We start from the raw sequence: 25,541 nt of genomic DNA, 5'->3' as shown, positions 1-25,541 counted from the left end.
TAATTCAGAGGGATGTAAGGTCTGGGCCTGTGAATATTAATCATCTCTCTCAGAGGGCTCCTACTCAAGTCCCTATCCTCCAGCATCACTTCCTGTTGGTTCATTTTGGTTTATGGAAGTAGGTTGCCTGTTCTTCGTAGATGTTGGTCTTGTGAACTGCAGATTCCTTCTTGCACTATTATTTGTTAACTAGAGGCCCAATGCACAAAGATTCATGCAAGAATGGGCCTTCATTCCCCTGGCTGCCAGCACCACCTTTGCTCCGGCCCGGAGCCACCTTTCCACCTTCCCACTCTGCCCAGAGGCCTGGAGTGGCTGGGGTGGTGCAGAACACCTGCGTCATCACTATGGCGACAATGCAAATGTTCCGCCCCCGCTGCTCAGTGCCTGTGTATGCAAATTAGCCCACCATTTTTTGTTGGGTTAATTTGCATACTCACTCCTGATTGGCTGGTGGGCGTCCCGAAGATACGGTCAGTTTGCATCTTTCTCCTTTATTAGTGTAGATTATTGTGTTATTTTTCACACGAACAACTGTAAATCTACTTTTGCCCAACCCTATATATTCTCCCTTAGCAATAGTGGCATTCTAACTGGAAGCCGGCTTTTGAAGCTAGCACAAGTTTATTTTATTATGGAGCATTTACTACATGCCAAGCCTTTTACATAGATTACTTCATTTAACCCACACAGCCATCTCATGGGATATGGTTTATCACTATCCCAGGATGATAGATGAACAAACTGAGGTTACGCACTTTAGCTTGGATAGACTGGAGTGCCAACATTCTAGAAAATGATACTTGTCTAAAATTTGTGATTAAACAGAACAGGAAAGTGATAGGATTGAAAAAGAGCAAAGGTTTGCTTATCGGGACTTCTATGTCACTCCCCACTTCTGTCTTCTGTGGGATGTCACATACTGGGCTACCTTAGGTGAGGCCTCCCTCTGTCCTCCTGCCCCTCCTACTTTGGAAGAAGGCTTGGACTGAAATGAGGGAAACCTCTTCTGCAGGGGATTCCCTATAATTATAGCCTTTTGATGAATTAAGCACGTTTCCTGTGAATGAACTTGCGGAGTGAGAGGGAAATGAGGATAGTTTCAACCCCTTTTTCCTGATCTCCCTTCTCCTGCATCCCTCCCACCTCCATTCTGAACCAGGAGTTTATGGAAAGGAAAGAAGAGCTGTGGGGAGAGAGGACAGCAATGCAATGTGAGCCTTTTCAGAGTGTGGTGGTGGCTCTGGCGTGGAAGCCCTGGGGAAGGCATTGTGGGAGGACTGGGACTGTGTGTGAACCAGCCAGGGCAAGGAGGCAGGGACATGTTTACTGCCAGCCCACTGTGAGCCAGGTACTGTGCTGGGCACTTTATGGAGACTCTCCCATAACAAGTGCTATTGTCATAAATAACTAATAAAATTATCTTTCATTCTGACCACCACTCAGTGAAGTAGGTGTTATTAGCTGCTTTCAGTCCTTTTGGAACAAGGCTGGGTGTGAATGGTTAAGGCTGTCCTCCTTATTTCATGGGCGATTTGCCGGCTCAGAGCGCTGAGATAACTGGTTTAGTATGTAGCGCGATCCCCAAATGACTGAGCCAGGGCCGCAGGTCCCTTTGGATTCCAAAGGCCTTTTGAGTATATTTTTAGTGTATTTTCTGGAGCTTGGGGTTCTAAGTCCCGTGCTCTCTGTGGTAGGGCTGGAGTGAGCAGTCTGCTGCCTTGTAGGAAGGAGGCCAGGATTCCAGCCAGGGAGCTTGGTGCCCTGGCCCCCGAAGCAAGTGATGCCATATTTGCTAACTTCATGTCCCACTTTTTGCTAAAAAATAAGGGGTTAAGACCTTTAAGTTAAGACCTTTAAGCAAAGTTTCTAAAGCTTTTATGAAGTCTTTAGTGGCTACACACTTGGGTTTAGGGACACAACTAGGTTGGATCAGACCTTGCGCTGTTTAGATAAACTCCACTTGCTTTCATTTGTGAAGAGAGGTTAATACTCTTCACAACCCGTTTGCTAGGGTTGTTGGGAAGATAATACTTGGTATGTGGTAAATGCTCAAAACATGTTAGCTGTTACGATTACCACCACCACGCCCTTTCCCCCTCCCCCTACTTTCTTATACAACCACCCTCTCCCATCCAACCCCACTGAGGCCCACTAGATTCAACTGTTGTATGGAAAGTTACTCATTAAGTTCATTGATTCTGCCTTTGGAGTTTGCTGGTTGCATGGGGACTTCCAGGCTCTGGGATATTCGTTTGCTGCACTTAGTCTCCCAAGGCTGTGTGTAGCATCTCCATTGACACCTGTCTGAGGCCAGAGCTGCTCTATCAATTCTTTATTAAGACCAGTTATATTTTATTTATGATGCTTGTGGGTTCATTAAAAATGGCACTCCCTGTTGAGGATACCAGCAAGGCTTTTAGCCAGTTTTTTATCAGGTTGTTAGAGTAGATATGAATATTTTAATAGAGAGAAAGAGCAAAGCCTTCAACAAACTTAATTTGTTCTAGAATCTAAGTGACAGGCTTAACAGGGGTGCCAAGTAATTCAGTATAATCAGCCCAGATAGTGGAATAAGGAACACAATTAAATGGACCATGGAGCTTTTCCAGTGGGGTCTCAGGGGGTTCCATCCCAAGCAGCTGTAAATCACTATATCCCTGGATCCTCTGAGTCCAGGTAAGGTCTGGTGTAGCTTAGGCAGCGTCTAGGCCCGGGGAAGTTCACAGGAAGCCAGGGGAAGTATTTTTGTAGGTTGTGTTTTAACACTTATAGAACTCTTTTTTCCATGATGCTGATCTTATAAAATTATGTACAAAATGATGGGTAAGCTAGGTCACTGCTGTCCATCAAAAGCATATTTGGGTGATGGGAGGAGACTTGACTTGGAGTGGTGAATACACAATACAATATACAGATGCTGTATTATAGAAACCTATATAATTTTATTAACCAATGTCATCCCAATCAATTCAATAAAAATATAAAAGGACAAAAACCAAACAAACGTATTTGGGGCCTCAGTTTTGATTGCCATCCCAGAGACAGTGGCTGGTTTCTTGGTGTAGTTTTAAATATATCCACTTGGGGGAGCTTTATGATTGACTTTTAAAATCCATATCAGATTTATATGCCACAAGAGATCCAGATGACTCTTCCCCCCCAAACCCCTCCCCAAGCACTACAGTGACAAGCTACTGAAGCAAGCAATGGTTGCAGAAACACAATGATAAATCAACATGAGTGGTTTTACTTTATTGGCAATGCCTCCCTCTGGATTTTGAAGTTATTCTTGATTTTTTAAAAGCTTCCCTTTCAAACTCAGATAGTTTAAAGATAAAATAAAGAATAGCAGTCCTTTCTACTGTTTCTTGGATGTGTTCCGCATATGTATGCAGACATCAGTGCATACTTAAATAAATGCATTGATGTCCCAGTTAATTTTAAATAGCCAAAGCACCAGGAAAATCTTCCTTTGAAGTTTTATGAACATGGTCAATCACAAGGAAGATAAAATCACAAAACCAAATGTCTGAGCAGGGAATGCTATTTTCCAGTGTATTCACCATGTAACTCTCCATCACCCTTTCTGTCTCTCAAATAGGTGGGCCATGGAGAGGTCTAATGAAGGACAGTTTCTTGCTGCCTGGGCATTTGTCCAGGTTCCAGATGGTCTTTGGGGTCTACCCAGATTTGGACAGTTTTGAAATAATGGAAAGGTAGTTAGGGTTCCTAATTAGGGCATTTGCTAGAGAATGTTGTCATAATATGGATGCACTATCAACTCATTTTACTGTGGAATAAAATGAAACCAATTATAGACCCACATATATAAGTGCAATTCTATGTGTCCACCTGCCTGAACAGAGGGAGCTGGAAGTTGTGTCTCAGGGGGTGGTGGTTTGGTTATGGTCTAAAGTGCAGTCTGCCGGGCTGGCATGGCTCAGTGGTTGAACATCTATATATATAAAAGGCTAATATGCAGAGTGTCCCCACGGGAGTTTGACTGGGAGACCGGGAGTTTTATTGCTCGCTATGCCATGCGCTGACCACCAGGGGGCGGCACAGAGCATGGCGGGTGACCATTGGCTTTGGTGGGGCACTGAGGGAGCGAGGGAAAGAGGAGGCGGGGAAGTGGGGAGGCGGGGAGGCAGGGAGGCAGGGAGTCAGGGAATCTGATTGGTCCCTGATCGCTGGCCAGGCCTAGAGACCCTACCCATGCACGAATTTCGTGCACTGGGCCTCTAGTCTACCTATGAACCAGGAGGTCATGGTTCAATTCTCGGTCAGGACACATGCCTGGGTTGCAGGCACCATCCCCTGCAGCTGATCAGTGATTTTCTCTCATCATTGATGTTTCTATTTCTCTTTCTCCCTCCCTTCTTCTCTGAAATAAATTAAAATATCTTTAAAACAAAAATAAAGTGAAGTCTTACTCTGCTTTCTTCTTTTCTCCTTTGTCCTCTTCTTTTGAGTGGTCAGTCCATTTATAGATTCTCTCCTCACTTATTGTCTAATTATTATGTTAACATGGCTTGGCTATTTGGACAAAGCCTCTTGTTTATTTTTTCTGCTCTCTTTCCAGAAGAGGAAAGGAGGAGTTCTGTAGGGCCATTCTCAGCCTTCGGTCCCTTTGGTGAAGGGCATGCCTGTGTCTGAGCTCTGCTGCTTCTTCCTGCATTTGCTTCCTTGGGTGCCTCCCTCCCACGCCCAATGGTCTCGGCCTCACGGCGCTCCACCTCTTTCACTCGAGAGCATGCCTGTCTCCTCACAAGCATTGCACTCTCCCTCATCATTGCCCATGAGGATAGGTCTCAGGTATCCGCTCCAATGAGGACTGACCTCTCCCCGTCCCCATGTTGCTGCCTCCTCCTGTCCACTCCCCACCCCCTTCTCCCTGCACACTAGACCCACATCTTGGTTGAGCTTGTGTAAGTTTATGCACCATGAACATTTTATAGATGCTTTGAGAGAAGTTTTACATAAAATCAGATTAAGGCTCAAGTCTTACATAGTTTGCTTTAGCTAAGAGACACCTGGGTCTAAGGACACGGAAGGCCATTTGCTCTGATGGCAGCAGAGGGAAGATCTGGGCCCTTAGCAACCCAGCCTAACCCTACTCCCTTAAGCTACTCCAGTGCACCCCAGGACTGCGATGGGAAGGCTGCTGCTTTAACACACTCCCGTGCCTGCCAGGAAACTTAAGTCATCAAGATCAACCAAACTGACTAGGTATATATAACTGTGCATATGTTAATTTTCTACTGCAAGTAGATGATTTTTTAAATTCTAAGTAGTCAGCTCCTAGGACTACTGTTGCACATAAACCTATTCTAAAATGTTAGACTTAGTGTTCACGTTCTTAGTACTGCCTGGATGATGATCATATTCTCATTCCTTATTATGTGTTGGGTTTTGTGCTGAGCACTTCATGTACGTTGTTTTATTTAGACTTCCGAAAGACCCTGTGACACAAGTATGATTAGGGTCATTTTACAGATAAAGAAATGAGAACGCAGAGTGGTTAAGGCATTTGTCCATCAGGACTGGGGCATTGCACAACTCCAGGGGGCGCCATTCACATTGTTGTCTATGTAGATAGTGCCCTCTGGTGTTGTGCAGTTCACAAGGTGGCCCTGCTGGAGGCAGCTCTGGGATTTCAGACTCCAAAGCCTAAGCACTTCATTTTATATAACTTTATTAAAACTTTTCACTTCTCTAAGCTACTTTATTTCTTCCGTTTCTGTCTGTATATTTGAATGTTAGTCCATCCATCCATCTATGCATCCTTCCTTCCCTGCCTCTATCCATCCACTCAACCAGACATCCATTTAATGGAATAAGTGAAGGTATTAATTACAGACATACCTTGTTTTATTGCTCATCACCTCATTGTGCTTCAGTGGTGAATTGAAGGCAAGATCCTCCCCCAGCAAAAAGATTACAACTCGCTTTATTGTGGTACTTGCTATATTGCACTGGTCTGGAACCGAACCCACAATGTCTCTGAGGTATGCATATATCTATAGATACTGAATATCCAGTTTCTTGGCATACATCTGGAAACATTAATTCTCTAATGCCTACTTTCATTTTGAAGTTCACTTGAAAGTAAAACTTTTATTATTGAATAAAGAAATGATAAAAGAAAATAATTTTCTAGTCAACCATGTACCCACAATCCAAATTTCATATTATACCATCATTGCCTGAAATTTCCATTGTCCCTATTTTTTAAAGAAAACAGACCAGTGTGAGTCAAAGCACCATCCCCACTCTTTCACACCTTTCTCTACCTTAAAGATTGCATGTCATGTCCATGTCACATTCCCACATATGGTTTTATACATTTACTACATCAGTATGTATCCATAAATAATATTTGGTATTGTTTTGAGTTGTACAGTTTGTATTTACTATCAATATGCTTTGCAACTTGCTTTTGTCCTTTAACACTATATTTTTTGAGATTTATTCATTGTGATGCATATACATATAACTGATGGGCAGTTAAGTTGTGTTTACTTTTCTTGCTATTAAAAATCCTACTGGAGGGTGGGCCGGGTGGAGGGGGAATAAAGGGAGACATCTGTAATACATCCAACAATAAAGATACATTTTTAAAAATCATACTGTAGAGAACATCTGGGGACATGTCTCCTTGTTTACATGACCACAAGCTTCTATAGTGTAGACACCCAGGAGTGGAATTACACATCTTCAGCTTTCCTTTTCAAAATACGCTCCAAATGGCTGTGCCTGTTTAGCCCACCAGCACTATAGGAGAGTTTCTATTTCCCACATCCTCACCTACACTTGGTGTTATCTAGTGGATAGCAAATGGTATCTCATTTTGATTTCTATTTCCTTGAGCATCATTGCATAGTTATTTAGGTCATTCATACTACCTCTTCTATGAAATGCTTATTCATAATTAATATCCTTTGCCTATTTTTCTAGTAGTAATCTCTGCCTTTCTTATTTATTCATAGGAAGTTTTTTGTTTCTATTTTTTTTTTCTGGAAACAGATCCTTTGTCAGTTAGTTGCATTGTGAATACTTTCTTCCAGTACTTGCTTTTCTTTTAACTTGGCTCTATTTTTATACATCTTTGTCACCTTAATTTTATCTTTGAAGATTTTTAAAGAGGTAAGTTATTTCATTATAATACCCTTTTACAATATAATGGGAGTATACATAGGTAAATTGCTCCCACCTTTATACAAGAGAGATTTGACATTTATTGAGCTCTGAGCAAGAAGGTACTATATAAAATGTAAGCACTTTACATGTATTGATCAATCCTTTTAACAACACAAGGAGATAGGCACTAATGTTATCTCCACTGAAAGATGAGCAAACTCAGGCCCAGAGAGATTAAGTTATTGCCCCAAAGTATGCAATGATTAAGAGATGGGCCTAGTGTCAGAATCCAGGGAGTTATTTCCAGGGCTTGTATAACCACTAAAAAGACGCTTCTTGATGTCACAGTTTTTGCTCTCCAGAGCTCACTTGATAAGAGACATCCAAACAGGCCCCATTGTGCAGTGAGACAGACTAGAGTAGCACATATTATTTAAGGGGGTGGCAAGGACTTCTTGGAAGAAATGGCCTTTGAGTTGAGTGAATGAAGATGAAATATTTGTGCTAGAAGCTAGACAAGGGAATGGTGTGTGTGTGTGTGTGTCTGTGTGTGTGTGTGTGTGTGTGTGTGTGTGTGCGTGTCTCTCTCTCTCTCTCTCTCTCTCTCTCTCTCTCTCTCTGTGGGACATAGAAAAGACATTCCAGGCAGAGGGAACACCATATGTAGAGGCCTGGACAGAGCACAGAATGTTCTGAGAATTGTGAGTGACTCAGTATATTTAGAAGGTGGAATTTATGGGTGGAGCGATTAGAAATGAGGCCAACAACAGTGCCTGGTACTTGGCTGCCATTATTTTTTGTTGACTAAATAAATGAACAAAAGCTTTTAGTGTTACAAATGCAATCATGAGGCAAACTCTGCCCTTATAGTTTGTCCCTTATACTTAGCAGCGCTCCCCAAACCTCTTTAGTTTCAAACTTTGTCCTTGAACATATGAGAAAACAAAGGAGTCTTACTTTCCTCTATCAATAAACACAGTTTAGCATGCCCAATTCAGCCTTTTGCAACCGAAGCTCTTTCAAGTCTTCAAGGTAAGCATTCAGAATGTTATAAGTCATTGCCTATTATTGGTCATTATCTATTACTAAGTCATTACCTATATGTCATTACTGGAGCTGTTGATACAGTTTGAGATTTATTTGCAGAATTCTACTTCTCTGATGTTACAACCTATAACCTCATAATTGCCTCTCTTCTTTTCCAGGGATCCTTCCACGAGTCCCATATGATTCCAGGGACACTTTCCTCTTCCCCATCTTGCCACCCACTACTTACATAGCTGGCAAGCTGCTATGTTATACCATTGTGCTAGCCTGAGCACGTTGGCGTGCAGCCTAGCTCCAGTGATATAAAATGAGGGGGTACAGATGCCTTTTCTCACTTGAGGCTAGCAAAAGACAAACTCCTCTTTTGTTTGAAACCGTTAGAAGTATAGTCTTGAGTTCTTGTTCTTTTAGAGAAACTGTGGGGTGAGTCCTTTTCTTCCCCAGCCTCTTGCCACCCCGGCTGCTGTAGTTCTGCATGGAGTAATTGAGCAAATGAAATACCAAACCTATAAAAAAAAGGTAGCATTATCAAAGTGAATGAATGAGCGCTTACCTAGCAGAACTGTAAGACATGGGAGAACTAGGAAGACAAGTTAATGATCTAGAAATTGTATAGCTTTGCTGTCTTAGAATCATGGCAAATGGAACATATGGCATTGGGTCATTTTTTGCATTGATATGAAAAGAAAATGAGTTTATTTTACAAATAAATGAGTTTGTGTTTCTGTTTGCTATTCATGACTATACTGTTTACTTCTCTCGGAATAGAAATATGTCACCTAAATATTAAATATAGAGAAAGATTTCTTCAGCTATTAATGAAGAATTTTTCTGCACATGCCATGCCTTCATCCACTTCAATAAACATTTTATGTTTTTCTCTTCATTTGCTATTATTTTGCCTGATGAGGCTGTCTGTGAACAAAAGCATCTTCAGGAAAAAAGGAGGGAATTGTTGAAAAGACAGACATGTTAAAATTGTTATTTGTCTGGGTATTAGAATTTTAAATTAAGGCCTGGAATCAAATTCACTTCGTTTTCTCATGGATTTTAAGATACGATAGTGTTTCTATTCCCTATTTTGAAATTCAGAATAGGCCCAGAATTCCACTAAAGTTTCGATGAAAAAATCTATCACATTTATTGTTGTCATTGTAGTGGACATTTATTATTTTTATCTTTGCAGTATCCTCACTGCAGACGCCTTCTTTTCCCTGTAGAAATCAACTATTCCCTATTCTCAGTTCATGTGACCCAAATCTGGCGAATCAAAGTCCACAGTAATTAGGTAAACAATGGGCTTGTGTCGGAAGTCTGGATAATCCAAGTCAGTTACAGCTTGGAGACTAGAGAATGAAGTATGAAACAGACAGAGGCCAAGCTGGGCTTCTGCCTGGTGACAGTCTGCCTGGCTGAAACCAGGTCAGAGAAATTGACCCAAAAGATTGGGAAAGATTCCTGACTATATTATTTGATCATTCATGCTTGAAGTGAGATTTGCCCCTGCCACTAAATTTCTTATTTTCCCCCCTCAAACTATTTTGAGTTGGTTTCATCCACTTACAGTTGAAAAAGTTCTGGCCCATGCGCTCATCATCATTTTCCTTAGGGAGCATTTGTTTAATACCTGGATCATTCCATATTAACCACTCACAACTAATACGAACACATAGTATTAATAAAATGGTATAATTGAAAGGGCCACCTGGTCCAGTTTCAAATCCAGCCGTAACTCCCTTCCTTAACATCCTTCATGACAGTCAACCTAGAATACACATAATTTTTTTTCAAGGATTTTGAGATTCAACAGTGTTTTCATTTCCTATTCAAAGTTTTAGAATATATTTGCAATACCAATCATATCTCTACTCTGTCTTCTTAACTCCCAGCTGCATAACCTCAGTTCCTTTTCCCCATCTTTCACAAAATGATATATATCTGGACAACCTTGATTGCCTTCACCTCAATTTACTTCTGTTTGTTAAATATCCCCTTTAACAGGGGACCTGCAATGAGCTAGCTCCTCCTGTCTGTTCCTCTAGACCAGGAGTGGGGAGCGTCCGGCCCACAGGTTGTATAAGGTCCATGAAATCATTTGGCCTGGCCCTACCAAGACAGTAGGGGTGAGTTTATTAAATGTTTGACCAAATAGAACGGGCTAATTTTTAAGTTAATAATTTTGTATGGCCCATGAATGACGTTATAAATACCCAAATGGCTCTTGGCAGAAAAAAGGTCCCCCACTCCTGCTCTAGATTCTTACATGAATGCAGCCTTATTTTTGGGTTTCTATTTCCCAGCCACAGATTCTGATTTATAACAAGCTTGCTGTTACTTCCCCCCGCCCACCCCCTCATCCTTGTTTTTGTCCAAAGAGTTCTTAAGCCAGGTCTGTGTTTGAGTTTGTAGTTTTAATTATTTGAATCTACATTAATACTTTGTAAGCAACCATAAGCTTTTGTTCCTCTGAATATCCAACCATGTGTGTGTGGAGGGGCGGGGGAGAGAGGTATTGTTTCACCCAGGTGTTTCTGGCTCATTGGGACCTTTGATGTATAGAATGATATAAGAGTCAATCACTGTCACTTAGGTCACTGAAATAGCCCATTGATTAGATAAGAGTATTAATTTCATCAATTAGGAACTGCATTTGACAACATTTTAGGGCCACACAACAATTGTGATGTTTCTTATTAAGACAATTTCACACAGTCTCACCTGGCACAGTGATTTTGGACTGAGAAGGTTAAAGGTAAAAAGGACTCGATAGAGCTTATCAAGGCCAAGGTCCCCATTTTATAAATGAGACTGGATTAAAGGTGATTAGGCTGAAGGTACATGGAGTTCATGACAAAACCAGGACTAGAACTTGGGTCTTTTTATTCCCCCTTACTATCTTTAGTCTCAGATTTGGGAAATAATATGGATCTGTTATATTTGAAATTTGCATATTTCTTCCTTTTGGGTATTTTCATAGCAAGGACTCTTTTGGTGGGGGGCTTCTCCAACTGCATGGCACCCTCCTATCTCCTCTCCCAACATCCATTATCTCTTTCCCACTCCCAAACCATTCAGAGGTACTCAGGCCAGTTTTGCTGTGGACAATCTAAACCTGAAAAATCAGATGAGATGGATGTTCCAAAATCCAAACCACCTAGCACTTGAATCAAAATGACACTGTCCTGTCAAGACTCAAATACTCTTAGAACTTTGTTTTGGTGGCAGCTACACATTATATTTTACATTTGTTTAAATCCCTTGGGTTTTTTTGAAGGATATTTGTATAAAGAATCACATCTCTGCATTCTTGTCTGATCTGGAAGCATATTGTCTCTCCAATTGTTCTAATCTTACTAGGGAGACATGTCAATTGGACTGTATTATGGGGGAGTCATGGCATCAAAGAAGAAACAGCCAGTTGGAGAATCTCAAACTGTATAAACATAGACCTTTCGAGGAGAAAAGATCATATAGCAGGAAAATTACAATGAAATAAACTGAGTATAAAGAATATTTAGATACCTGGTCTGCAAAGAAACATAAACCAGGAATAGGGGTTGCCTCTGGGAGGAGGGATGGATGGCTGGAGATTGGGATAGGAGGAAGAGAGACGTGTAAATTTTGAACTATGTTTTTGAGGCCTTCCTGTTCAAAAATAACTAAATGAAAATAAAATAAGTCTAAAGTGCTACAAATAGTTTCTTTACTGGAAGCAAATTTTAAAAAATATATATTTTTTATTGATTTCAGAGAGGAAGGAGAGGGAGAGAGAGGTAGAAACATCAATGATGAGAGAAAAAGCACTGATGGTCTGCTTCCTGCATGCCCCTGCACTGGGACTGAACCCACAACCTGGGCATGTGCCCTGACCAGGAATCGAACTGTGACCTCATGGTTCATAGGTTGACGCCCAACCACTGAGCCATGCCGGCTGGGCAAGAAGCAAATGTTTTGAGAACTTTCATTGTGTTTTTCTGTGCTTCAAGCAGATTTGTGGGAAAGAGTTATGAAGACATCTCCTTTAGCCTTATTCTCTTGCTGTAGCCTAGCCTAACCAATGGACACAGACAACAGGGGGATGAGAGCATGAGTGGGGGGTGGGGAGGCAATGAGGGAATAAGGACACATATGTACTACCTTAAACAATAAAGAAATTTTAAAAAAAGTTTTATAAAAAAAAGTAATATGGAATTTTCTTTGGCTAAAATATTGTTGTTGCTACTCTTAAGGATTTTTTTTTTCACCCAACTTATCTTATGTCAGTATTTTCTGTGTTGGTAATAATTGATTTTTATCATCCTAAAGACTTCGACAAGTACATAATATTCCATTTTCCATCTGCCTAGTCTTTTTGCATTTTTATTTTAAAAATATTTTTTAAAAATATATTTTAAAAATACGCTCCCAACCCCCCTCATTTTCATCACATTTCTCTTACCTCTTAACATATGGTCATCATATGTAATGGGCCAATTTTGCTCACTCTAGATTATTTGGCTATATCAGTGTGTGATGGATTAAATAAGGGTTTGTGACTATGCGTTTTACATTGGCATATATGAAGATAGCAGTTCTCAGTAGGTGCAGCTTAATAGAGATTTTTCCATTTTGAAAGACATGATTTTTGATGTGTCTGCCATGGTTTTGCCTCCTCTGGAAATAACACCAGGACTGCCCTTATTTTCTTCTCACCTGCAGAAAGAAAAGATGTTGGCTTCAAGGTAAAGATTTTGGCAGATCCAACGCCATCTCATTGGTTACAAAGCCATTCTGGAAAGCGTGCAATTATTCAGCTTGCACAGCACAATTAAGCAAACAATTCATTTAGTCTCTCTATTGATATTCTATTGCAGAGGGACAGGGGTGGCTCGGGAGATTGGAAATGAGAGCTGTAGCCTTTCCCCTTGACGTCTGTGGTTTGGATCTGTTCAGAGGGGTAGTGACCACATAGTGTCTCCATCTGATGGCTGTGCGGTGACCCATGTGAAACAGATTGGGGTTTCAGGCCCATGGTGAAGTGGTCACATCTCAACATCCAGGATCCCAGCTGGCAGAAATATGTGAGGATTATACCGACGTGGTTCTATTCAGTTTGTGCTGGAGTGAAATTCATATTGTGAAAATCCTACTCGCAGTAAAGTGAGCTTTAGAATATCTCTTAAAGCTCTGAGGGAAGGTCTCAGCCTTCTACTGTGTCTGATGAGAGCACACGTGGCTTGTTTACTTTGGCTCGGAGTCTTTAAGAATCTTTATGGCCACGTCTCCCAGTTCTCACCCACGTTTGTGAATGCCAGGATAATATATCTACTCATAGTTAGTACAAATTGCCTAAAGAAACACGGTACTTGGGTACATCATTCTGTTTACATTTTGTAGTAAATCGTGGCACATTTTGGTAGTTTTAGGTTGCATGAGGCCTCTTGTGAATAAAACAGATGTGCTTATAAAGTGCCATTCGGACCAAAGACATTTCCCAACCTAGGCCTGGGGCGGGGGGGGGGCATGTTGATTGACCCTCTGGACTTCCTTAGTATGCTTTTTAATGTTTTTATTGATGAGAGAGAGAGAGAGAGAGAGAGAGAGAGAGACAGACAGACAGACAGACAGACATTGACCGTTTGTCTCCTTACATACCCTCACCTGGGATCTAACCCCAAATCTAGGTATGTGCCCTGACTGGGAATTCAACCGGTGACCTTTTGTGCATGGGAGGAAGCTCAATCAACTGAGCCAGGCCTGCAATATTTTCGTTTTTCAAATCCTAACATTTAACAACCTTCTACACATGTACACACACTTACACACACACACACACACGCACACACACACACACACATTTACTAGTACTACTTTTTCACCTTTTCTCGTAGGAAGAATCCAGATGTGGACCTCAGATAGATAAGTTTTTCAAAACTGAATGCGATACTTATAATAGGAATACATATGTGCAAATGCTGGGATGCCATAGTTGCTGCTGACATCTGCATAGCCGTGTGATACTGGTATCCCCTGCTTTTCTAAAGTTTGCCTTCTACCGCTTCACTCTTACAAAGTGCCTACATTAGTTTCTGTTTTCCCTAACCCAAAGAAGAATTTTTGCTTTTATGAGACAAGTCAAAAAGGGAAAATAGTGTTCAGTGCTTGTTTGGCAGCAATCCGTTGTAGAGGCATCGCGCGACCCTGAGCAGCCAGCGTGGCCCTGCCAAGCTCCTTCCCTGGGAACCACACTCAGTATTCTCGGCTTCAAGCTACCATAGCTTTGCCTTGTGTGTTTGAGCATCTGTGCTTTATCTGGGTTTATTCTGGGCCCCCAGTAGCAAGATGTGCTTCTTTACGCCGCTTTGGCTTTAGAAAGGTTCTAGGTGTGTGACAAGTCACCTTATGGACTACGTGTCTGGTCAGATCAGTGCGCCTACTGGCTCTGGCCCGGCGTTGGAGGAAGGAGAGCTGGTGGTCGGATTGAAGTGGGCGGTTAGCCTTTAAGAGAAAAAACAGGTGCTCACCTCGTTGTAGCTTGTGGTATTTATTTATCTGTGTTAAAGACAACCGTGGACTCTTACGTTCTCTTGAGTTCCCGTGCGCCACTATGATGAAAGTATTTTAAAAGCTTCTTTGCTTTCTTGACAGGAAAAAAAAATGAACACACTGGAGAAAGGCATGGGAGAGATAGTAGGCTTGGACCCTTCATCCTCTCCCTTTCCGTTTTCTGCTCAGCCTGATGGGGTAAGAGGCCCGCTAATCCCTTGACTGTGGACTGAGTCCCTACGCAGAGGTCCGAGGTGGGTTGGAACACAGTAGCGTTGGATTTGTGACAACCCCCTTCGTTTACTGCATAGTAAGATGCCAAGGGTTGGCTTGTTTCATTACCTGATTAAAGCTTCTTATTTAAACTGCAAGGTATCACTTAAACACAAAACCGAACTGGGAGAGAGCTAAATTGGATCTTTCTGTTGACAAGAAAATTATTGACTCTCATAAACTCATCAGTGAATTACAGAAACACAGTGGGATGTTTTTTTTTCAGCTCCTTTGGCAAAAGCTGTGCCGGTTCTTTTTGCACATTATTTGAGAAGAATCTTGTGGGAGGTTATGGAACCGATTCACTGGCTTGCAGGAAGACTGATTTGACTTTTATTTCCTAAGGTTGACAATAAATGCTTTTATTTAGTTTAGAGGAGAAAGGCTTTACCTTTTTACCATGACTCATAATTTCTAAGCAGTGCTTTACAATGAGGTTCAGGGGTAAGTGTTACCATCTCTTCTCTTTTAAAGCCATTTTCTTGCCTTTTTTTTTTTTTTGTAAATGATAAGACTTTTTTTTCCTCTCTCTCTAAAAGGGCTTGTGTCTTCTTGTCACTCTCTTCTCTGCTCCTATGCCATTGTTCCTCTATCCTAGCTTCTCTTTTAACATCTTTTCCAATCTTTGTCAGAAGTAACATCTCTTTTGTCTTCCATTCCTCTTCCATTTTTCTGTGAAGACTAAGTTTTCTTCTTGTGTGTTCCCGCTGTCGTATTTCTTCTCTGTCCATCCAGAGTAGGTGCTGCTCTTTCGTGAGCTCATGTTGTTCTAATTCCCTCCTTATCATATCCAAATATCTAAGCCTTACTAGTCGCTCCTGGTCCTTAAAAGTTTGGGTGTCCTCAGATAACAACCAATTTTGGAACTGTGCAACATCAGAAAGTCCAGATAGTTTATTGTTTTCTTGTAGCTTATTTACTTATCTTGCAAGCAATTTTTTTGTTCTCTTTCATAATTTCTTTCCAAGTCTAATTTTAAACTGCTAAGATATTACCGGTACTTATTCAGTTCCATCCAGGTCCATGCAACTTCATTATTGCTGGTGAAGTAGCCATCTTTGTTTAATCTCCTCAGGATATCTTTGCGTGAATGGTATGCTCTGAAATGTGGATCACAGAGACTATTATATTGGTTTTCCAAAAGTCGAAAATAAGGAATAATCAGGTTAAAACCATAAGAAGGTTGAAAAAGCCTTCCACTTAACTTTGTACCATAGTGGAAAGTATTGTTCCCTGGGATCCCAGGCAGCTTGACCCCAAGAGGCAGATCCAGTAGTGAGCTGCTCTGATGCCTGGAAAGCTATTTCTCTTGTCTTTCCCTCTCTCTTCCACATCTCCACACACTGCTGGCTGTCTTCAGCCAGGCTGCTGCTGGCCGTCCTGGTGGCGGCAACATTGGCAGCCTTGGAGCAGGTGCTGAGGTACAGCTCCATAGTAGGTCCCTGTTTGTTTTGTGTCCAATGCCTGGCTATGAAAGGTGCAGGTGAAACCCTGGCAAATAACCTCTGTATTTTTTATCAACACAGAGAAGCGGTATAGGAACAATGCTGAATTCCATTCGGTTGCAAGAGGAAGGAGCGGGACAGGAGACGGGTTGCGGGGAGGCCACTGCTACCGGAGGCCATGGTCACGATAGCAGCCCCCCTTTAACCTTCTTTGACATAATGTTCCCTAGACTTTTATATCCTCTAAGGACTATTCTTTCTTGCAACACCCTGTGGGGAATCTAGGTTAAGATGAACTATACAGACAAGGAAGAGAGGATGACATTGGATAGCAGGGTGAGGGAAACACTGTTTAAATTCATACTTGCTCATCACAGGGACTCCATCACCAAACAGCGTGGCACTCCACTTAATGAAGAGGGAGCACGTTACGGCCTTGATTTTTGTCTAAGACCCTTTCTGTTTCCATGTTTGCAACTACCACATATTTCAGCTTAGGAAATACTTCAAGTTCAATATGATCAGGGAGGTTTTTCAGTTTGTTAAGAACAGTCGGTTGTGGAGCTAGCTGTTTGCCAAAGGGAACCTCCTTACCATTCATGACCCAGGCACGTACCTCCATTGCAGGCTCCTCCTCTGCCGGGCCCTGGTCGGGGCGGATGCAGGGTGCAACCAATCAATGTATTTCTCTCACATCGATATTTCTCTCTGTCTTTCACTCTCTCTAAAAATCAGTAGGAAAATATCCTCGGGTGAGGGTTAAAAAACAACAACAAAAAACGTGGTTAAATTAGATTCCTTTGAAAACATTCCAACAAATATAACTGATCAGAAAGTTGTATAGAACTGCATACTTCCATAAAGTTAAAATACCCATCCAAAGTATATTAGTGGACTGCAGAAAATTAACACATGCAAAGTAATGTAAGCACATGGTACTTTAATTTTTTCAGGGGCCCCGGGGTACCGTTATCTGCTCTTTGCTGGGAAATCACTCATCATGTAGCTATTGGGGAAAGGGAGCACTTGGGCTCCTTTTCTGGGAGCAATCCAATGCAGTATGGATATTAATTAAATTTATTAAACAAATAACACAGCGACTCGGGGAAGCAGGGGTCCATCTGCCAGCTCTGCAGACAGATCTCTGCAGAGATGCGAGCTGAATGGTAGTTAAAGCGAAGTTGCCGAGCTCAGCAGATGGGCTCTTGTCTCCAGTGGGGGAGATTTGGTGGCGGTCCAACAACTCTTTTCCCCTCCAGGTTTTTGTTCCTTGCAACTGTGATTGAAGAAGCCCTTCTCTGCCTTTTCCCAGCCTTGTGCCTCTCCCCCACCCCCCTTTGTTTATTTGAGCAATGTTTAAATCTGAGTGATTTGTTGGAGAGACAAGTCCCGGCTGATCTCATTTTGTGTATGTGCTGTAAAGCTCAAGCAGAAAATAATTAGGAAAATGTAATCCCATTGACTTTGCGCCCCACTTGTGTACATTGCAGCAGCTCAGCCTCGTGCCCTGGAATAAAGTCTCTGAGCAGACTCAGATATAGTCAGTATCTCCCTTCTCTGCATTTGGAAGTTCCTATTATTCTGAGGTTCAGATGCTTATTATTCTTAAAATTGTATCTTAGATTGCTTTTAGACCTATATGCCTTTGAAATAATGCAGTTTAAGGATTCTTGTTTGGCTTGTTTTTCCCTCCCCCCTAATGTCTTCATATTCTGTTGTCAAGTGTCTGGGTGCCTTAAATCCTAGTGTCTCCTTCACTTGCCATCTGGGATGAAATGTCATTGACAAAGTTAGATCAGCACATTTGTGATCGGCTGTGTCTTTTAAAAAAAAACCACTTTCCCACCTCCCGACCCACCTATCCCATAAAAAAGATGGTGAATTTGAAATCTTTCTGTAAAGAAGGACCACTTTGGTTTCAGGTGATTATCACTTCCCAGCATTTGGACCAATTTTTGACAAAAGCCCACCTGGACAGAATTTAATGCTAGGATGTAAGATTTGGTGGGAAATCATCCCTCCACACACACCCCTTTTCCCTGCCTGAACCTTTGCAAAAGTTATTTTGTAGAAGGTTCTCTCATCTTTGGCTATATCCCCTTGCCTGGGATCAATGCCTTACTCAGGAGAGGAGTGGGTGGTGGTGGTGGGGTGGTGGTGGGGCGGAGAGGGGGAGCCACATAAGCCCTGCTAGGCAGAGTGTGTGCTCTTTCGATGGCAAAGTTTTGGACTAAATAGAAGTCACCATGGGCTGAGTCCTGAAGTGCCCTTGCCTTGGAGAGATAGGTTTGGTTTCAGCCAACCTGCCAGTGGGATACTAGTATATTAGCTGAGATAAAGACACCTCTGTGGAATAGAAACTCCTCCAATCAGAATGATCCCCTCCCAACCCCCCAGTTCTCTGACAGCAGAGATCTTCGCTGGTTATAGAATTCAAGGAGAAGAGTTGATGAATCTGGGAGTATGATTATGCCCAGGTGTACTGAGTTTTATGGGAATATGGAGGTCAAATCCTTAATCCAGTTTTGTCTGAAGGACCAACAAATGGGTCCATTTTCCTGGAGCACAACAAAATCTTAGCCAGTGGAGCCTCTATCCAACCAGGACAGTCAGCTCATTTCTGCTGCAACTGTAGATGTTTGGCCAAGTCCATCCTTGGTGTTGGTCCGTGTTTATGCTTTTTTGAACCCAACTTGAAACCTGAATCGCTTTGGTTTGATCAGAGATGCAGAATTTTAGCTGCCATTGTCAGATTGCTCCTCACTGAGATTCAATCTCTCCCTCAGGCCCCGCCAGTATTAATAATATGAAGTTCTGTGTTACTGTGGGGAATTGTTGGAATTAGGTCAGGAGAGGGGAATGTCTGGCCTGCGTGCTGTATAAGGCCTGAGAAATCATTTGGTCTGGCCCTGCCAAGGCATTAGGGGGGGAGTTAATTAAATGTTTGACCAACAGGCTAATCTTTAAGTTGACAATTTTGTATGGCCTGCGAATGATGTTATAAATATCCAAATGGCCCTTGGCAGAAAAAAAGGTTCCCCACCCCTGAATTAGGTGGAGATTTTTGTTTTTCATTAGAACCCTGCCAACGACTATTGTGAACTCTGAGAGTTATTGTTACAACCCAGTCCTTTATGGAATCTAAAAAGGCTCAGCTCAAAAGATAGTCACGAAGTAGCTGGTGAAAAATGTTTGTTTACCGGTGAATCATAGGTGAACTGCCAATTTATTTCTCTAATTTGTTGGAAGTCAAAATTGGCTGAAGCGGGGAGAGAGGGGGAAAGATTCAACATTTTGAATTCATAGGCCATTTACCAGTGTCTGCACTGTCTCTCCTTCCACCCCGGTGTACCTGGACTAATTTTGTTCTCTGATTTAAATCACAATCTAGTTGCTCTGGCATCTCAATTTAAGGGAAGATTGGACGTTGTTTTTCAAAGGGAATTGCAAGTGTTTTACACTTGTCTGAAAAGAGATTGTGGTTTCTTTCCCAAGGATAAGCTTAGACATTATGTATAAATCTTAGGGTTTCATTCTTAGCAAAATGTTTTCAACCCCCTTGTCCACACATTAGTATACATGAACAACACAGAGAAAAAGCCAGGAAACAGCCTGACAGACAGTGTGAATATTTCTGATCTGCTTCCTGCGCCTGCCATTCTACAGGACACATTTTGTTTGCTCTGCGGCTTCTAATTGCTTTATTGCAAATTTTGTAGGCAGCCTGGCAATTTGGGATGAAACACATAAAAAAGCTTTTGACTGGGGACAAAGTTTACACTCATCTGTAGGGAAACAGAGAGTAGCTTTATAAATAACAATGCATTTTTAAAGTACTTGAGAAGAACAGGTATTTTCAGATGTGTTCATTTATTTGGCTTTGGTGTACTTTTCTCCCAAGAACTCCAGTGCAACCTTGAAAAATATTCAGTCCAGGGGCTCATTTGTAAAAGGAACAAGGATTGTGAGTACCATCACCAGCCTTGTACAGTCACTGTCTTCAGAATTAACTGCTGTGGCTGTTCAAAGCATGTCCCTCACTGTCTAGAAAAGGGACTGAAGAATGATGTCTCGGAATGAAACCCAGGCCTGGGAGCCCAGCTCCTAAGGTGAAAAGGAAGGTTCATGGTCATTGTCATCTTTAATGATCTCACAGCCCATTTCCCACATCTCAGTCTTATTTCTGGGACCGTGTCTGAAGTTTTTTATAATCCTGGATCCGAAGAATATTGATTGATTGTTGGTTTGATTTGCACTTGGCTTCTAGGAGCTGACCAGAACAACCCTCTAGGTTGTCGCCTCTGGCCAACTGAGTCTTCTCTGTTCTGGAATCCCTTATCTTTGCGATGCTTTAGGTCACTGCCTTCGGTTCTTATAATCTATTCTTCTGAGGTCGAGCTGACAGGAGAGGAGGGCCTTCCTGATGGCTAGCATGATTCTTTTGTTCATATTCTACAGTAGATTTTAATTCAAATTCAGAGTCATACAGTCGGAAGTGAATTTGTAAGACATCCAGCCCATCTCCCTCCCAGTGATAATCCATGTTGGAGGGGGACTTTAGGGTGAGTGTGTGGATTTATGCTGCTTGTCAACTTGTAACAACAGCCAGTTTACCCCCACATTGTTGTCGTTTTCAATTTTGTGAATTTTAAATGTTTTGGATGTTAGAAACTTATTTTTTATACCAGCGATTTTCAACCTTTTTCATCTCATGGTACACAGAAACTAATTACTAAAATTCTGTGGCACCCAATTATGTGTATTGTACCCAAACGCCCAGGCAAAACATCACAAAGATTAGTTGTTGGGGGTAATTACTTAACATCTCCTCGCATCAATTTCCTCATCTTTAAAATGAGAATTGACATGCCCTAAAGATTAAATGGCATGATGTATGTGAAGGGCTTGGCATGGGAGCTGACACATAATAAGTGGGTACAATACACGTAACTTATTTGTCATAGATCTACAATCATTGTAAAGTTTCTAGTTTCAGGTAAATACATTTCATAATAAAACACAATTTTAAAAATCAATGAAGTGACCGTTTGAGTCATGTGGCCAGATTTGAGATACCCAAGGAGTTAGATTAGTCAAAATTCTTCTTGGAGCACAAACCAAGTGCTTTGGGAAATGACACTAATTTTGTTAGACTCGTTCAGTGTAATGTTTCAGTAGATCAATACTCTGTGATTCAAAAAGCCCGAGATTATCTGATATTCCTAAAAGTCCTGGGCATAAGTTTGGCCTGTAAGTAAATTCGATTCTTATATAGATCTCTTAACTTCTTGCTATTCCCTGGTCCTATTCTGGCTCCAACGCTGACCAAATATTATCTCCTTGCAGCTTTTGGTCTCACAAAGGACAGGTGAAATAGGGTGAAGTGCTTATGCAGATTTATCACCCCTTCCAAGAAAGGGCTTTCTTCTATTTTGAGATTTTTGTTGGTAAATTCAGCAACTATTTTTAGAGAGCAATCGACGTGAGAAAATTTAAAAATTTTTATCACGTACTAAAATGTGGCCTTTGTTTACTTAGACATTATGCAACCTAAGGGTAACACACACTGCGAGGGCCCTTTAAATTTTTTTGTTAGATTTTTTTAAATTCAACTCTAAAGACAATTCAAGTGAGAAACTTCAGTGCATTGATTTTGTTCTTTGAGTCATCGCACTGTAATTAGCTGAGTTGCATTTTAAATGTAGCACGAGAACATCTTTCTTGTCTGTTTATGTCAGGAAAAAATGGCTAATGAGCACTTATCAAAAAGATGAACATTTTTTCATTAGATTAAGTAAAATCAAAACAGATTTATAATGTATTATTATATTTCGGCTTGGAATAAATTGAGCAAAATAGCTAATATCTTCACAGCTCCCTGAGAATTTATTTGCATGGCAGGATCTTCCTCCCCACACACGTAGACTTCAGGAAAGTGGCGACTTTCTTTGTAGAGTCAGAGTTCATTCCCAAAGGATTGGGAAAGCTCTTAATATTATTTGTAAAATCTGAGCATGAAGCAGGTATCAAATGGATTTTCTTTAGATTATGCCAGTGAGCTTTGCTACTTAATGTGGTTCTTTAAAATTATTTTTAAAAATTACTTCCCTCCACTTTCTTATAGTGGTCAGTCAAAATGCCACCTGGTACTCAATATCACTCACGCAGGGATTTCTTCTATTTTGAGATTTTTGTATGTGTTCAAATGGATGCATATTAGCCTTGTGTTACCAAAAGGTACAGGTGATGAAGGTTGATTCCTTAGGGAAAATTTAATGCAAAAATGTACAAGTTTAAGAACGTTCTCCTTTTAAATGTCATTTAGATGGCAGGTTATTTTCAGGTCATCAAGGATTCTAGGTCAGTACTTGTGCTTCCACTATGTGGGAGTTAAGTCTGTCTTCATCATTATCTGTTTGGGGCCATATAAATATGTACATATTCACAAAGCAACCTATATAACAGGGCCTTATGTGGATAAAGAAGAATCTTGACTTCTTTAAGTTTTCTGAGTTTGTATTAGGTGAATGTACAAGAGATAAATTCCATGAATAATGAGGGAGGGAGGAAGGGAGGGGGGAAGAGAGCATGCGCACGTGCTCTGGACATTAGAGATTTAACTTATTATAATCCTACTAGAGGCCTGGTGCACGAAATTCGTGCATGGGGGGGGAGGAGGTTCCCTCAGCCCAGCCTGCCCCCTCTCCAATCTGGGACCCCTTGGGGGATGTCCGACTGCCGGTTTTGGCCCAATGCCTGGGAGTCGGACATCCCTCTCACACTCTGGGACCACTGGCTCCTAACTGCTCACCTGCCTGTCTACCTGATCACCCCTAACTGCCCCCCCGCCAGCCAGATCATCCCTAATTGCCTCTGCCTGCCAGCTTAGTCACCCCTAACTGCCCCCCCGCCAGCCTGGTTGCCCCCAGTTGCCCCCCTGCTGGCCTGGTTGCCCCTCACTGCCCCCCTCTGCCAGCCTGGTCACCCCACGCAGCCTGCTGGTCAGTCGTTTGGTTGTCCCTTGCTCACCCCCCTGCCAGCCTTGTTGCCCCACCCAGCCTGCTGTTCGGTTGTTACTGTGAGGGCATCGTTACCAATTTGCATATTACCCTTTTATTAGTATAGATAACTTCTCTCCATGTAACACAGTTTTGGGAAAACATTTAATTGAAATATAATACATTCATAAAAGAATAAGCTTGATTAATTTCTACAAAGTAACATACCTATGTAAACACCGTCTAGACCATAGTGTAGACTATCACTAACAGAACAGAAGCTGCCTTTGTGCCACTTCCCAGTCATTGTCCCTACCCACGGTAACCATCTTCTGATTTCTATCACAGATTACTTTTGTCATGCCCCTCATTCTTCGAACATTCCTTACTTTCTGGCACAATGAGATGTTCCAGGGTCACCTTTTACTTTATCTGCTCCAGCATTGGGATCAGTCATTTCTTCAAGGAGCCCTGGTTCCATTTTGTGTAGAATGGTATTTAGAAAATAAGATCTGGACACTAAGTGTGCTTATCTTGCTGCTGGAGTGCCATAGGGCTCTAAAGGGCAAGGAAAAAGAGGGCTGTCTCTATCTCTATCCCTAACCTAGGTGTTCATACTAGACTCCCAAATCTTACCTAACATTTGAAGGTTCATTTTGGTCTTTCTCTTTCCTATGTTTGCAAGTCCTTTTTGTAAGTGAGAAATCTGGCTGAAATATCCTCAGTGTATTTACTCATTTGCCCAGGCTTAGATTCTGCCACTATAAAAAACATACCTACTAACCAGTGTTCAGTATTTGTTAGAAGATTTTTGTCTTTGAGGGTGTATAGTCAAAACCCTGTACTCAAAAGTAGTTATTTTTTCTCTTCTGTGTAATTATGTTATTCATCTGACATATAGCTAGGCTCACTTGTTTCTGTTTGTATTCCATTTTAGGTTTCTTTCCCCTACATCTTAAACGGAGGGGAAAGAAACCTAATTTAATTTAAATTCATCATCATTGTCATCATCATCATCATCATCATCTTGGGTGAGTATATAAAACATTAAAGCTCCCAAACCCAAAATTACACAAAAAGCTGTATTCAGAGGAGTGTTACTCCCCCCTCCCTCCATCTACCCTGTTAATGTGCCCTCATTAGTTTCTGGTTCAACTTTCCTGAATTGCTTTTTGTAAGTGTAAATCAATACCTTTATATTATCTTATTTCCTCTTCTTTCTTACTCAAAAGTAGCATACTATATATAGTCTTTTGCACTTGGCTTTTTTTGGTTGACAACCAAGATTTCCATATCACATATTCCTTCGTTTTCATGTACAGCTGCATAGTATACCATTGTGTGAATGTATCATAGTTTATTCAACCAATGTCCTATGTTTCCCCCCCAATATTTTTCAATTACAAACACTGATGTACCTTGTTCATATGTATTTTTGTACTGGTGAAGGTGTATCTTCAAGGTAACTTTAGATGTGGGCAAAAGGTAAACTCACTTATGGTTTTGTTAGATATTGTTAAATTCTTCTCCCATAAGGCGGGACACTCCCATCAGCAATGTATGAGTGTCTTTTTCCTTGTGTGTTTGTCAAGAGAGTGTGCTGTCAAGCTTTGTAATTTTTACCAAATCTAATCATTGGGAAAAGGTATCTCAGCATAGTTATAATTTTCATTTTTTTACTATGCCTGAAATTGTCCATCTTTTCATATGTTTAAAGTTCATTTATAAAAATCTGTATTTGTGAATTTTATATGACCTTTGCTTAATTTTTATTTTATTTTTTTTATCTTTCCTCCCTCAATTTTAGAGTTATTTATGTATTTGGGATGCATAATCTCCCTTTAGTCCCTTTATCTTTGATGCCTGTTAATCATAGTTATTTTAAAATCAGTGTGAGTCTGTGGGACTATTCTATTGTCTTTTCTTTTGGGTTTTGGTCATTTGTTCTTCTTTCCTAATAGGCCTGGTAGTTTTTAACTGAATGTTAGACTTTGTGTCTAAAAAGTTGTGGAGACTCTGGGTGGTGCTGTTTTCCTGCAGAGATGCTTTAGGTTTCCACTGGCCAACAGATGATGTTCGGGTAGACAGCCTTGCTCAGGGCTGGTCCATT

General features: G+C 41.3%; 1 protein-coding gene across 2 annotated transcripts in view; it reads left to right on the top strand.

Annotated features, from left to right (window-relative positions):
- Positions 1-25,541, top strand: part of LOC103292775 (uncharacterized) — a 123,282-nt gene that overhangs the window by 22,153 nt on the left and 75,588 nt on the right. The window contains exon 1 of one of the 2 annotated variants that reach the window (XM_054725095.1): positions 14,834-14,913. The exons of the other annotated variant lie outside the window; for it this stretch is intronic. Coding sequence (XP_054581070.1) covers positions 14,909-14,913 — 5 coding nt within the window. The 5' untranslated portion in view covers positions 14,834-14,908. Of the gene's footprint in view, positions 1-14,833; positions 14,914-25,541 lie in introns of those variants that run through there. 2 annotated transcript variants of the gene reach the window in all.

Source organism: Eptesicus fuscus, chromosome 13 (assembly GCF_027574615.1).
Source record: "Eptesicus fuscus isolate TK198812 chromosome 13, DD_ASM_mEF_20220401, whole genome shotgun sequence".
Classification (NCBI taxonomy): Eukaryota; Metazoa; Chordata; class Mammalia; order Chiroptera; family Vespertilionidae; genus Eptesicus; species Eptesicus fuscus.
This window is presented reverse-complemented; position numbering and strand designations above follow the sequence as displayed.